Source organism: Dasypus novemcinctus, chromosome 18, assembly GCF_030445035.2.
Source record: "Dasypus novemcinctus isolate mDasNov1 chromosome 18, mDasNov1.1.hap2, whole genome shotgun sequence".
Lineage (NCBI taxonomy): Eukaryota > Metazoa > Chordata > Mammalia > Cingulata > Dasypodidae > Dasypus > Dasypus novemcinctus.
The window spans coordinates 79532296-79546421 of NC_080690.1; the positions used below are offsets into that span (position 1 = coordinate 79532296).

Consider the following 14126-nt stretch of genomic DNA (forward strand, 5'->3'; position numbering starts at 1 on the left):
TGCTATGGCATGAATAAACCCTGAAAACATTGTGCTGAGTGAAATATGCCAGATATAAAAGGACAAATATTGTATGACTCCATTTATATAATGTATCTAGAACATTTCATAGAGGTAGACAGTAGCTTAGACGTTACCATGGGTTGGGAGAAGGAGAAATAGGGAGTTATTACTTAACAGGTACAGAGTTTCTGTTGGAGGTGATGAAAGAGTTGTAGAAACAGTGGTGATGGTTGCATGACATGGTGTATGTAATGAATGCTATCATGAGTGGCTCACTTAATTATGGTTAAATGGCATAATTTATGTTGTATTTATTTTGCCAAAATAAAATAAATCAAAAAAGAGTTGGGACAAAACCTGTAAAATTATCTTGCAGAAAGGATGAGTTTGTTCAAATAATAATCATATTATGATTAACTTCAAAATTATTAAAGATAAATATAGAATCTAATGCAGTAACCTTTATTCATTTCACAATTTTTTACTATATTAACAATTACACCGTTTAGTTCAGTTCACGATTTTGTTTTTGTTTTAATAGTAAGTCTTTTTCCATGAAGGGGGCATTGATTTACACGAGTGGTTCTCAACCTCTGGCCATTTTGCCCTGGGGGGACAGTTGGCAATGTCTGGAGACGGTTATGGTTGTCACAACTGGGTGTCCTGGCGTCTGGTGGGTGGAGGCCAGGGAGGCAGCTAAACCCACTACAAAGCACCGGACGTCCCCACAACAAAGAATTACGCAGGCCAAAGTGCCAACGGTGCTGAGGTTGAGAAGCTCTGATTTACTTTCTGGTCCAAACTCCTGTGTCGGGACAACACCTCCAAAATGTTTTCTTGTCACACACTTACACAAAAGTTTTGTTCTAAATTGCATGTCGTTTGGAGCAAATGTCATATAATTCTGTATAGTTTTATATAATTCACAACTAGTTGTGTTTGCCAGGGGTCCATATTCCAAAAAAATAGTTCTTCCTTCATATTATCACCTTGTTTAAATTGCACATTTACTCACAGAATTGCCACTTTAGCAATATCTGTGTGTTTGCTCTTCTCTCTCACCCAGCCTATATGTGCTCAATGATATTTTCAAAATATATTCTATATTGTCATTTTAGCCACAAGAGGCATTATTATCCTTGTTTATTCAGTCAATGTTTATTTAGATGCATCTACACAGTTACCATTTATTAATTATTTATTTTAACTTCAAGTAATTTTACATAGGCTACTGTTTTACATACCAAATTTCAGGAAGAAAATCATAATGCCATATCTGAATCTGTTATCCTGACTTCCAAGGAGTTCCATTTGCTTTTAGACATGTTATCTGATTTATTCCCCTGCAGCCCAGGGATATAAAGAGAGAAATGTATTATTATGGAGATTTTACTAAGCAGGATGCAATGCTCAGAATGAGCAAGTAATTTCCCCAGTGTCCCCAGTAAGAATAGATTTTATGATCATGTTTCTAATTAACATTTATTTCTTGGTTTTTAAAATTTTTTGTGTGTGTTTTTGTTTACATGTATATATATATAGTACCATTTATTTTTGCTTTTCATTCCTTTTTCATGTAAGAATAGTTTCTTTCCAAATATGTAATCTGTTAGTATTTCCTTTAATGTGTTCCATGTAAATATTCCTTACTTTTTGCCTGATTGAAAATACCTTTTTTGATTCTCCTCCTTGAATAAGACACTGGTTTCTAGGATGGCAGCTATTTTCTCCTTTCTATGGAAAAGATCATTGCACTTTTATCTGGCTTTTATTTTCGCTGTTGAGAGATTAATCATCAGTCAGATTATTGCTCATGTAAAGTTAATCAGCCTTTTCTTTCTGGCTCTTGGTGCTGTTTTTTATATTCTGCAGATACACTATGATAGAGGTAGATTTTTCCTACATTAACTTTTTTAATAAAAAAAAATTTTTTTTGAGATTCCAGGACTGGGTATTGAACCCAGGGCCTCATATGTGGGGACCTAGCACTCAACCACTGAGCTACACTGGCTCCCTACATTATTTTTTTTTAATTAGAGAAAAGTTGTAGGTTTACAGAAAAATCATGTATAAAATGCAGCATTCTCATAAAATATTATAATTGTACAGTTAACTAAAGTCAATGGTTTACATTAGGGTGTATTTCCCTCAAAATCTATAGATTAAAAAAAACTCCTTGTGCTTTGTTGGAAAAGTTGTATCTACAAATCAATACTTTAAAAATCACGTACTATGTGAACAATAGGGGGTATGGAAAAAATATGACAAATGTACACTATGGACCATAGTCAGTGGTATTAGTCTGATGATATTATCTCATAAACTGAAACAAACGTTCCACCACAGTGGGGTGTTTTGGTGAAGGGGTATTGTACTGGAATTCCACGCATGTGCATAATTGTTTTGCAAATTCACAACTACTGTAATAAAAATATATTCTGAAAATTCAATTCTGGGAAATTGTCAGCTATGGTTTGTGCTCTGTTTTCTTTTCCCTCTTTCTCAAGAATTCCTTTAAATGTATGTTGAGCTTTTTCACTTCTTCCATGTCTCCTACTTTCTTCTTCATATTTTCCAATTCTGTCTCTCTAGGTAAGTTTAATATTGTTTTTTAAGTCATCTATGTCTAACGTGCTGATGAATTCTTTAATTGTTTTTTAAAATTTCACGTATGCAAGTATATATATACACACACATATATAGATTTAAATCCTTTATTCTGGGTTGAAATTGAAACAGAATTGGAAGAAGATGGGGAAATTCATATTGATTATTTTGAATAAGGCAGTTAAGTTCTGGGACAATTCCCCATTTACTCACAAAACTTGTTACTTTGACGGGAAAATGCTGCGCTAAGAGAAGGTAGATGAGGGGCTGATAGGCAAGTCGGTAAGCTCCTGGCCCTTTCCCGTGTTCTCAGGGAGCAGGGAGCAATTTGGGGATCTGATCTAAGAACGGGACTGTCTGGTTGGAAGCATCTGATTAGAAACTTCTTTCGGAAGCCGAGGCCCGCCCCCGTCTCCCTCCCAGCAGCGGGAGGCTGAGGAGAAGCTTCCCCTTTGCGCGGCGGCGAGGACACCCGCACGCCCTGCGCTCCGCGCTGCCGCGGCGCTGCGCCTTCCACCCGCCCAGCCCGGCCTGGGGGTCCCCGCCATGCGCCCCGATCGCAGCGCCCTCCTGGGCCTCGGTGAGTCCAGAGTGAAGGGGGGAGGAGAGGGCGGGCGGGGTCCGGTTCCCAGTCCAGCCCCCCCCCCCCGGGGACCCCGGGGGCGCCCTCAGGCGTGTGCCCCTCAGCCCCCACCCAGGCCCGAGCGCAGAGCCCGACCCAGGAGCGGGCGCAGGGGGGGACGAGCTCGACCTTAGAAGGGGGAGCAGTCTGCGCGGAGGGGGCTGGGGACAAGCGTGCTTCAGAGAACGAGGGCCGTGCTGAGAGCTGAGGGGGCTGCTGGAAGTCAAAGGAGGCGCAGTCGCCGCTCCCCCGTCCAGCGTCCCCCAGAACAGCCGAAAGGAAACGGCGTGGGGGCTTTTCCTCACTGGCCTCTCTTCCAGGGCTCTGTCTGGGCCGGGTGATCCTCGCGCAGGCAGGTGAGTCTTTTCTTCAAAGGTGCTCAGGGCAGCTCTGGGCCGGGGTCCTGTTGATTCTGCAGGACTGGAGGGGGGCCCTCGATGTACCCCACATTCCAAGTGACCCCGGAGGCATAACCCCAGCCCACTTCTCTCTGCCTTCCTCCACAGTACCTTGTAGCTCTGCTCAGTGCATCCAAGACAGCTCACCTTCAACAGGACAGCGGGACCCCCAGCTCTCCCCGTAAAACTAGATGCCCCTCAGGGTCTCTGCGCAGGGAAATTGTAGGGGCAAAGGGCAGAATCTGAGAATGCATCCTAACCCCTGCTTCTCTGACCCCTGATATATAATATACCCGGGTCCTGTTGATTTTACCCCATTAATACCGTCCCCTCTGCTATCCCCCCTCTCGCCCCCACGGCCTCCTCCTGGTCTGCGTCCACGCCTGCCCTGGCCTGCCTTCTGCCTTCTGCCTTCACACCAAAGCAACAATTGTTTGCACTTTAAAACATGCTCACTTTACTTCCCATAAATTGTTTTGTTTATAATTTTCATTATTTTTAAAAAAATATTAAGGCAAATTTTGTTTTCCATGAAGCCCTCCCACAGGTGATCTTCGGGTAGAATCTCTTTCTTCTGGACTCTTTATCTTCCCACCACATCCTGCACCCTGTGGTCTGCTCACAGCTCCAGATGCCTCTGCTCCCTTCTAGTTCCTCCAACAAGCCATACTCGAACTTTCTCAAGCGCTGACTTTCCCCCTTACCCTGTCTGCTCAGCTTGGGTAACTTGCACTTGTCCCTCAGAGCTCAGCTCAAGATGCTCAGAGAGTGGTCAGCACCCCTCACACCTGCCCTCCTGTAATCCTGGACTGAACCCTGTGGACACCTATGTCAGTTTGCAGCTGTGGGTTTGGAGAATTGTTTGGTGGCCATTTGTCCTCACTCCTGGATGCTCAGCTCGGGGGAGGGCAGAGATCCTGAGCATCTCATACTTGCAAAACTCATGGCAGTGGGAGGCATCTACCAACTAGAGGGAGAAGGGGCCATTATATTGCTGGGTGGATGAGTGAATGAATGAGTGAATGAATAAGTGAATGAGTGAGTGAATGAATGAATGAGTGAATGAGCGAGTGAGTGAATGAGTAAATGAATGAGTGAATGAGTGAGTGAATGAGTGAATAAATGAATGAGTGGATGTATGAGTGAATGAGTGAGTGAGTAAATGAATGAGTAGATGAATGAGTGAATGAATGAATGGGTGAGGTGAGTGCAGCCTCTGCAGGCCCTGACTCTTGAATGTGCTAACTCTACACAACCGTCCTGTCTGAGGCCTCAGACCCAGGCTGCCGCTTCAGGCAGGTTGTGAAAGGCTGGGGATTTTCAAGAGATGAAATAACCAGCAGGTGGAGAGAGGGCAGAGGCAGGGCAGACAGAGAGGGACGCCTGTGCTGGGCTTTACCAGCCCCCACGGGATTCTCACAGAGCCTTGGGCATGCCCCTCTCCCAGCCCCAGGCACTGGCCAGCTGCCCCCAACCCCACCTGGGCACTGACCAGCTGCCCCCCAGCCCCACCTGGGCACTGGCCAGCTGCCCCCCAGCCCCACCTGGGCACTGACCAGCTGCCCCCAATCTCACCTGGGCACCGGCCAGCTGCCCCCAACCCCACCTGTGCACTGACCAGCTGTCCCCCAATCCCACCTGGGCACCGGCCAGCTGCCCCCAACCCCACCTGTGCACTGACCAGCTGTCCCCCAATCCCACCTGGGCACCGGCCAGCTGCCCCCAACCCCACCTGGGCACTGACCAGCTGCCCCCCAGCCCCACCTGGGCACTGACCAGCTGCCCCCAATCCCACCTGGGCACCGGCCAGCTGCCCCCAACCCCCACCTGTGCACTGACCAACTGCCCCCAACCCCACCTGGGCACTGACCAGCTGCCCCCCAGCCCCACCTGGGCACTGACCAGCTGCCCCCAATCTCACCTGGGCACCGGCCAGCTGCCCCCAACCCCACCTGGGCACTGACCAGCTGCCCCCAATCTCACCTGGGCACCGGCCAGCTGCCCCCAACCCCACCTGTGCACTGACCAGCTGCCCTTTATGCCTCCAGCCCCAGCCTCCTCGCCTCTCCTGCTTAAAGCCCCCCCACTTGACCTGGTCACCCCCTTGCAGCCCCTCCCACCCCTCTCTCCCCCAGGAGGGCAGCCGTGGGCAGGTGGCAGCCAGGCTCTGCCTTACGGGGTGACGCTGAGCAGGCCCATGGGGGGCAAGTGTCAGTCAGGAATCCCTCTGCAGGATGAGAGCTAGAACGCTCAGAGCAGGCGCACAAGGAGCCTGGGGGGGAGGGGGGGGGCGGGGCGTGCAGAGAAGTTTCAAGAGTGGACCGTGATGATGGTCGCCCAACTCTGTAAATTTACTAACAACCCCTGAATTGTGCCCCTAAGGCCAGTGCGTCTTGTGGTTGTGTGATTTCTTCACCTGTGGACTCGAGGTCCCTGCTCTCTTCCCTCCTAGAGGACCTTCCTGCACCGTCCATCTCAGCCGAGCCGGGCCCCGTGGTCCATTGGGGGAGCTCTGTGACCTTCGTGTGCCGGGGCCCTCCTGGGGTGGACACGTACCGACTGGAGAAGAAAGGGACTTCACACCACATAGCGGACGTTAAGAAGCCTCTGCTTGGTGAGACAGAGGCCAGATTCCCCATCACCAGAGCGAGTGAGGACACCGAAGGACATTATCGCTGCATCTATCGCAAAGAGGGCAGGTGGTCTGAGCGCAGCGAACTCCTGGAGCTGCAGGTGACAGACAAGGACAACACGCAGAGCCCCCACCCCTCAGGTTTGTCCCCAGGGTCCTCGGTCCTGCCCCTCCTCCCCAGACCCCCTGCCCCACCCTCACTCTCCCCTGCCCCCCTCTGCCCTCCCCTCCCCTCGCCCTCCCCCTGCCCTCTCCCCCAGCCCTCCTGCCCCCCCCTCAGCACACGTGGCCCCTCTGCCCTCAGGTCCTGGGGCCCCTCTGGACACTCAGCTCCAGCACTGGGATGGGGCCGAGCTGGGCACTGCTGGTGGGGGAGCTCCCGGCTCCCTGGGGTCCTCTCTTCCAGGGCTGGGTGAGGGTCAACCTTCACGTTGTGGGGTTTGCTCAGGTGCTGAGCCCTCCCTTGAGCCTGAGCCAGAATCCGAGGGTCCCCAGCACCAGGCCGCCCTCTGGGTGTCCCCTCCCGCTGGACTGATTCACTGTCCAGGGATGTCCCCGGGACCAGGTGGACAGCGCGTTGGGGGAACCACCGGGATGAGACGGTCACTGCTGAGCGTGCTCAGCCCCGGGAGGTCCTGAAATTGCCGTCCAGGGAGGGGGCTCCCCCAGCTCCACGCCCGTGGCCCCCGCTCGCCGCGCCCGGCTGCGGCTCCAGATCCTGCACAGCGCAGGGAGGTGCAGATGGCGGGCCCGGGTTCGGATCCGACTCAGAAGCTGGTTCCCCCTGGTTTGGGCCAATCCCGGCCCCTCCCCTTCCCCCTTCTCCCCCTCTGTCCCTCCCGGCCCCTCCCCTTCCCCGCTTCTCCCCCTCTGTCCCTCTCGGCCCCTCCCCTTCCCCCTTCTCCCTCTCTGTCCCTCCCGGCCCCTCCCCTTCCCCTTCTCCCCCTCTGTCCCTCCCGGCCCCTCCCCTTCCCCCTTCTCCCCCTCTGTCCCTCCCGGCCCCTCCCCTTCCCCCTTCTCCCCCTCTGTCCCTCTGGGCCCCTCCCCTTCCCCTTCTCCCCCTCTGTCCCTCTCGGCCCCTCCCCTTCCCCCTTCTCCCCCTCTGTCCCTCCCGGCCCCTCCCCTTCCCCCTTCTCCCCCTCTGTCCCTCTGGGCCCCTCCCCTTCCCCTTCTCCCCCTCTGTCCCTCTGGGCCCCTCCCCTTCCCCCTTCTCCCCCTCTGTCCCTCCCGGCCCCTCCCCTTCCCCGCTTCTCCCCCTCTGTCCCTCTGGGCCCCTCCCCTTCCCCTTCTGCCCCTCTGTCCCTCTCGGCCCCTCCCCTTCCCCTTCTCCCCCTCTGTCCCTCTGGGCCCCTCCCCTTCCCCCTTCTCCCCCTCTGTCCCTCCCGGCCCCTCCCCTTCCCCGCTTCTCCCCCTCTGTCCCTCTGGGCCCCTCCCCTTCCCCTTCTGCCCCTCTGTCCCTCTCGGCTCCTCCCTCCCTCAGTTTTCCTGCCCTGAAGCGTCAAGGTCAGCAGCCCGGGCTAGGCCCTCTGGCCCACCTCGGGGCTGCATCCTCGGGCGCATCAGCAAAGGGTCCAGGCCCCCGTGCTCGCGTGGAGACGGGCTCTCAGGCCCCCGCAGGCTTGTTTGAGGCTCCAGCGCCGACGGACCCCAGAGTCGGTGTTGCCAGGGCTCTTACCAAGGTTTACAAACACTTCCTCCCACCTGGTAGGGGTCCGCACGTGCGGGCTGCAGGTTTGAGGTACACTGGTAAGAGATTTGATGCCTTCCCTCCTGATATGACATGACAGAAATGAGAAAGAATGAACAATAGAAATGCAGATATGTATAGAGATATAAGACTTAAACCATAGATCTACAATTTAAATGATAGATTTTACATAGATTAATATAGATACAATTAATATAATTAATATATCAATAGATTATGTTATATATTAAAGCATCATGTCTACATATATTATACATAATATACATTATATAAACTATATATAAGATAATGTTTATTTTTTATTGAATTACATAAACATTAATATATAAGAACACATATATAGCACCTGAAAGTAATATCTAATATATTAATATTTAGACAGCATAGATTATAAGTTATACACACTTATGCCTGATAATATATTGTATTACATTTATAATATATGATACATAGGCTAGATTATAATATATTGCTATTATTACATATACTTTAATTAATATGTTAGTCTGTACTGTATATATATTTAATTATATATAATATACATAATATACATAATAAATATACATACATTCTGTATTGTAAGTTATTCAAATTATATTTAATCTTAAGCATCTATAATTTAAAATTACACGCACTTTAAAGAGCATATGCATTTACCTCTATAATTTTAAATTACGGTAAGTGCTATAAAAGGAAGCTTAGGCAGCAATGATGTAAACTGGGAGGGGCCTCTTGGAAAGGTGGTCAGGGAAAGACTCTCCTAGAGGGGGCAGCTTTGTACTTTTTTCCCCCATGATATTGAAGATTCAGTCCCTGGGGCTGCAGGAGGGAGGGAACAGCTGTGCCCACAGCTGGTGACTGGAAAGCCCCCCAGGAGCTCACCTTTCAGGGGGACGTGAGCAGTGTTACCCCAGGAGGGTGACTATGGAATGAGATGAAGGCCTGGCCGGGACATGGAGGAGCTGGGTGCGCTCCCCCCCACCTGCAGGCTTCAGCCAACGCGGGTCCACGTGGTTTCTTCACCCCCACAAGGGCGGCTCCACCGTCAGAGGCAGCTGCGCAGGACGGAGAAGTCAGGGGCGGGGCTCCTTCACCCAGGGTGGGCGCCAGGAGGAGGTCCGCCAGGGGGTTCTTCTCCCCACTTGGACTTCTCAGTCTCCACGAAGGTGCGCAAAGGGTGGAGAGAGCAGCCGGGCAGGACAGCTGCCAGCGTGAAGGAGAGTCCAAACCTGTGCTGTCCAATGGGATGCCAGGAGCCCCTCTGTGCTGTCCAATGGGATGCCAGGAGCTATTCTATGTTGTCCAATTGGATGCCAGGAGCCACTCTGTGCTGTCCAATGGGATGCCAGGAGCCCCTCTGTGCTGTCCAATGGGGTGCCAGGAGCCACTCTGTGCTGTCCAATGGGATGCCAGGAGCCACTCTATGTTGTCCAATGGGATGCCAGGACCCTGTGTGGCCAGTGAGCACCTGAAACTGACCTTTCAATTGTCCCTAATCTTAGCTGACTTTAAAGTTACAGCCGCATGTGGCTTCCCCCACACGGGCTAGAGCATTCCCGTCAGCTCAGCAAGTCCTCCCAGCAGCACTGGGCTGTGGGGAGTGGCCAGGGGTCTTGATGGAGACCCTGGTGGGCAGGAGGGGTGACGCCAGCCCCCTCTGCCCTGGCTGTGATTGCACGTCCCACGCTGCATTCCAGGAGCACCGTGGGTGCGCTTGGGCAGCAGTGAGGTGTCCATGAGTGATGGGGTGAGGAGGGTCCTGCTCAGCCCCTGCCCCGGGAGGCGGCCCCTCTGCCACTCTCCAGGGCCCTGCAGCAGGGCTGGGGCTGCCTCTCCGGGCAGGGGAAAGACGCAGCTTTTGGATGGGTCAGATTCCAGTTCTGGCAAGGACCCGCTGTGTCCACCAGGTGTCAGTTTCGTCTTCTGCAGTGGGGATGACGCCTCTCCTGGGGCAGAATCTGGATGTGGGTGAGTGGTTCCGTGAAGAGCTCCCAGCCTGGGTGTGGGACACAGCAGGCGCTCAATCCCTGCCAGCTGCTGATATGGCGATCCACCCTCCCTAGGCCCCTCTGGTGCTCCAGGCCTTCGGCCCGCGCATCTTCACGTCCTCGTCGGGGCGTCCGTGGCCTTTCTGCTGTGTCTGCTGCTCCTGATCCTCCTCCTCCTCCTCCATCGTCACCGTCGGAGAAAGCGCAGTAGGTCTGGGAGGAGCTGGGGTGACCTGCACAGCTGTCGCGGTGCTGCAGAGAGGCCTCCCACCTGAACCTGGACCCCTGCTTGTCCGCAGGGACCCCCGGGAGCAAGAGCATGGAGCAGAGGCCGCAGGACAGGTGAGGGCCTCGGGGGGCACGGCCTGCCCCCAGCTCGGCCCCCAGCTGCCCTAATGCCCCTGTTTCCCCCAGGCCCAGCCCAGGTGCTGATGTCCCACAGAGAGCGCCAGGTAAGGGGCGAGGAGCCAGAGGCCTGGGGCAGGGGTGGGCGCCCAGGGGAGCCAGGGAGCAACGAGGGGAGGGAAGGTTTGGGAACCTCCTAGGATGTTCCAGACGGCGACTTCAGGCAAATTTGCCTGCCAAGGTCCACCCAAGTGCTGACCACTGGTCCTCTCACCTCCAGGCATGGCCACAGCAGATAGTCTTCCCGAGAAGGTCAGAGAGATGGACACTTCCGTAAGTCTTTATATTAGCTATCTATAGCTGCATAACAAAGGACCCCGAATTTAGCAGCTTAACAGAATGTCTCCACTTCCCGGGTCAGGAGTTCAGGTGCAGCTGAGCTGGTGGTTCAGGCTCAAGGTCTCCCTCGTGGTGCCACGACCAGGGCCGCTGTCAGCTGAGGGCTTGGCGGGGCTGGGGCCCACCTCCGAGGTGGCCGACTCCAACGGCTGTGGGCAGGAGGCCTCAGGTGTCCATGGAAGCCGGCTCCCCAGGGCAGGGACCTGGGAGTGGGACCTGAGAGGGTGCGGCCGAAGCCGCCATGGCTTTATGAGCTGCCTTGGGAGGGACAGGCCACCTCTTCTTTATTTATTATTTTTATACTTTTAAAAATTAAAGTTAATCGATCACAAAGAATGTTACATTAAAAAACATAAAAACCACAAGAGGTTCCCATATAAGAGGTTCCCATATACCCCCACCCTGCCCCGCTCCTCCCCCACCAACGGCCTCCCCCATCACCGCGGCACACTCCCCGCTCTCGGTGAGCACACTCTGGAGCACGGCTGCACCACGTGGATAAGAGCTGACGCCCTGGGAACGTTCCCGTGGCGGCTCCAGGAGGTGGGGCTGGGGCTTCCTCCAGGCTGGTGCCGCAGTCCCCACAGCCGCCCCCTGGGGACCCTAACTCACCCTGGCCTGTCTCCCTCAGACCTCTGCTGCAGGAGACCCCCAGGAGGTGACGTATGTTCAGCTGAACCACGGGGCACTCACCCAGGGGGCGGCCCGAGCCTTGTGCCCCCCGCCCTCGGAGCCCCCGGCGGAGTGCAGCACGTACGCAACCCTTGCCAGACGCTGACCCCGGGGCCACCGGCACCTGCGCCCTGAGGTCACGGGCAGCCGCCCTCGGGAGAGCTTGACGCCCTCAGGAGAGCTTGACGTCCCCGGCGCTTGGAGAACTTTCCCAGTGGGACGGTCCCTGCCTGGAAATCCAGTCCCCTCCCCGAGCTGGAGCTGGAACCTGGAGGCCCCTGGTGAATCTTGAAGAGAGCAATTAGCCAGGGACCCCTCCCCTAACTGAAGGGCTCCCTGCAGACCCTGGGGCGGCTGTTTCCACTGACCCGCCCTGCTGAGTTCACAGCGCGCGTGGCAGCCGCCACGTGGGTCCAGTGTCCCCTGAGCCCCCGACTGCCCCGAGCCCCTGCCTAACCGTCTGCCCCGCTGACCCTCGAGACCCTCCTGGCCGTGCTTGCGGCCCGCGAGTCTGTGCTGTCCTCGCCCAGCTGCCGCCGAGACGCAGGCCTGGTTGTGCCTGCCTCTTACCCAATAAACATGTCCCTCTGTCCATATCCCTCTGTCCATGTCCCTCTGTCCACCTCTGGCCGCGGGGCGCGCGGCTCTCCGGTGTCTGCTCCACAGAGCGCAGTCCAGGCGACGGTACCTGTGATGAGTGACTGCGTCAGGAGCGAGTGCGGGGGCTGTGGGGGGTGTGGGGTGGGGCCTGGCCCTACACAAGCACACACACGCACATGCATGTATACACGCACATTCATGCACACGCACATGCATGCACACACACTGAGCTCACACAGACAAGACACACGTGCACACCTACAACATTCACATGCACACACACGCCTGCACACATACAAGCACACACATGCACGCACAAGCGCACATGCACGCACATACCTGCACACACGCACACACAAGCACACACATGCGCACACATGCCTGCACACACAAGCACACATGCACGCACATGCCTGCACACACGCAGGCACACATGCACGCAGAAACGCACATGTACGCACAACCCTGCACGCACACAAGCACACATGCACGCACAAACGCACACACACACGCCTGCACACACACACACGCAAGGACAAGCACGCACAAGCACACATACAGCCCCTGTAACCTCCAGCTCCCCTCCCTCCCCTGCCCAGCTGCCTCGTGTCCGGGAGCAGAACGCCCCTGTGCAGGTGGCTGGAGCCAAGGGGTCGACCTGGGCCAGGTCTTGGAAGGGGCTGCAGGGTGGGGAGGGCGCGCCTAGGTCTGGGGGCCTGGGGACTCCCCTGGCCCTCCGGTGGCCCCTGCTGGCGGTGACGCCCGCACGTCGCTGGCGCCCTGGGCCTGCTCCGCCTCCTCAATGGACGGCCCGCTGACACGCCCCCTGCGCGGTTTCTCCCGCCCTCGTCCGCTCGGGTGGTCTGCGCCAGGACCGTCCCTCTCGGGCCGCCTCAGCCGAGGGTTCAGTCAGTATTCCCCGAGATCTTGTCGGGTCTCCGGTCAGCCCCAGGACTGTGGAATGAGGCCACGTGGCCTGTCCTCAGAGACCCCAGGCCGTGGGGGTGGGAGGTGAGCAGAGCGGAGGGAGGCGGGTGAGTCCTGGGTGGGTCTGTGGAGGGGTGAGGAGGAGAGGGGGCCCTTGTCTGCTTAGGCCGGGGTGTGTGTGACGTCCACGGGGCAGTGGCCACAGTGGGCTGGACGAGGGGCTGGGGCCAGGGGTCCTGGGAATCCCTGGGACCACTGTAAGGTCTTCAGTTCCCCTGAGAGCGAGGTGGGGAGGGTCCCAGTTTCCACACAGCCCAGGCTTCCTCCACGTCACCCCCACGCCGTTTTCCTAACGCAGCAGGAACCGTCCCGCTCCAGGACGTTGGCCTGGCTTCCTCTGCTCATCTAGCTGGGGCCCTTCCAGTCCAGGTCAGATGCTGTTCCTCTCATGAGCTGCGATGCCCCTCCATCCGAAGTGGGTGCCTTTGCTTCCTGTTCCTGCTGCAGCAAACGGCCATAAACTTCATGGCTTAAAACAAAACAAACAACAACAAAAATATACATATATATGTTATTTTTCAGGGGAGGTCAGAAGTGTGAGATGCTTTTCCCTGGTCTGAAGTCAAGGCGTCGGCAAGCCTGTGTTCGCCCTGGAGGCTGGGGGACCCCTCTGTTCCTGCCCCTTTCCCGCTTCCGGAAGCCGCCTGCACTCCTCGGCTCGTGGCCCCTCCTCCATTTTCAAAGCCAGCACTGGAGCCTCTTCACATGTCTCTCTCGGACTGCAGGTCCTGCTTCCATCATCCCAACTCCTTCCCTCCATCTTTCACCCTCCTGCTTCCCTCTTATAAGGACCCTTGTGATTATATTGGTCCTACTTTGATAATACAAGAAAATCTCAAGGCATCAGATACTTAACTAAATCACACCTGCAAGGTCTTTTTTTGCCGTGCTGGGTAACATATTCACAGGTCCTTGGGCCATATTCCTGTCCACTAGACTGGGTGTCCCTCCTTATCACTGCCTCCAGCCCCAGGCTTCCTGGGTGCCTGAAACCTTCCCTCTGAATCCTGTCTCCGTACTCGAATGTTTTCTTCTCCCTCTAGTTTGTGCAATGATTGCTCTTTGACAGTGATTTCTGCATCCATTGGAACTCCCCTTCCCCAGTGAGCCACGCTTCCTGGAGCACAGCGAGACCACCTTCCCCAGTCCGCGCCCAGTTAGGTGT

General features: G+C 54.8%; 1 protein-coding gene and 1 long non-coding RNA gene across 3 annotated transcripts; one reads left to right on the forward strand and one right to left on the reverse strand.

Annotated features, from left to right (window-relative positions):
• Positions 1-2932: 2932 nt before the first annotated feature.
• On the forward strand, positions 2933-11964 carry LOC101411391 (leukocyte-associated immunoglobulin-like receptor 1). 2 transcript variants are annotated; one of them, XM_058280824.2, is made up of 8 exons: positions 2933-3190; positions 3553-3588; positions 6083-6403; positions 10034-10165; positions 10258-10300; positions 10373-10410; positions 10584-10636; positions 11334-11964. In XM_058280824.2, the coding sequence occupies exons 1-8, from the start codon at positions 3157-3159 to the stop codon at positions 11478-11480; spliced, it is 804 nt and encodes a 267-aa protein (XP_058136807.1). In that variant the 5' UTR covers positions 2933-3156; the 3' UTR covers positions 11481-11964. The 2 variants fall into 2 exon arrangements, with proteins under 2 accessions (XP_058136807.1, XP_058136808.1); XM_058280825.2 differs by lacking the exon at positions 3553-3588.
• Positions 3125-8905, reverse strand: LOC131274403 (uncharacterized). Its single transcript, XR_009181669.2, has 4 exons — positions 8853-8905; positions 7938-8032; positions 6187-6357; positions 3125-3652 (listed from the first exon to the last, which is right to left on the reverse strand). It is a non-coding gene; the product is annotated as an uncharacterized lncRNA (long non-coding RNA).
• Positions 11965-14126: the final 2162 nt, after the last annotated feature.

Excerpts from the sequence above, each read along its gene's own strand:
- LOC101411391 (XM_058280824.2), top strand. The coding sequence starts at position 3,157 with ATGCGCCCCGATCGCAGCGCCCTCCTGGGCCTCG. Across the intron at positions 6,404-10,033 it reads GCAGAGCCCCCACCCCTCAG|GCCCCTCTGGTGCTCCAGGC; the intron begins GTTTGTCCCCAG and ends CACCCTCCCTAG. Across the intron at positions 10,411-10,583 it reads TGTCCCACAGAGAGCGCCAG|GCATGGCCACAGCAGATAGT; the intron begins GTAAGGGGCGAG and ends TCTCACCTCCAG.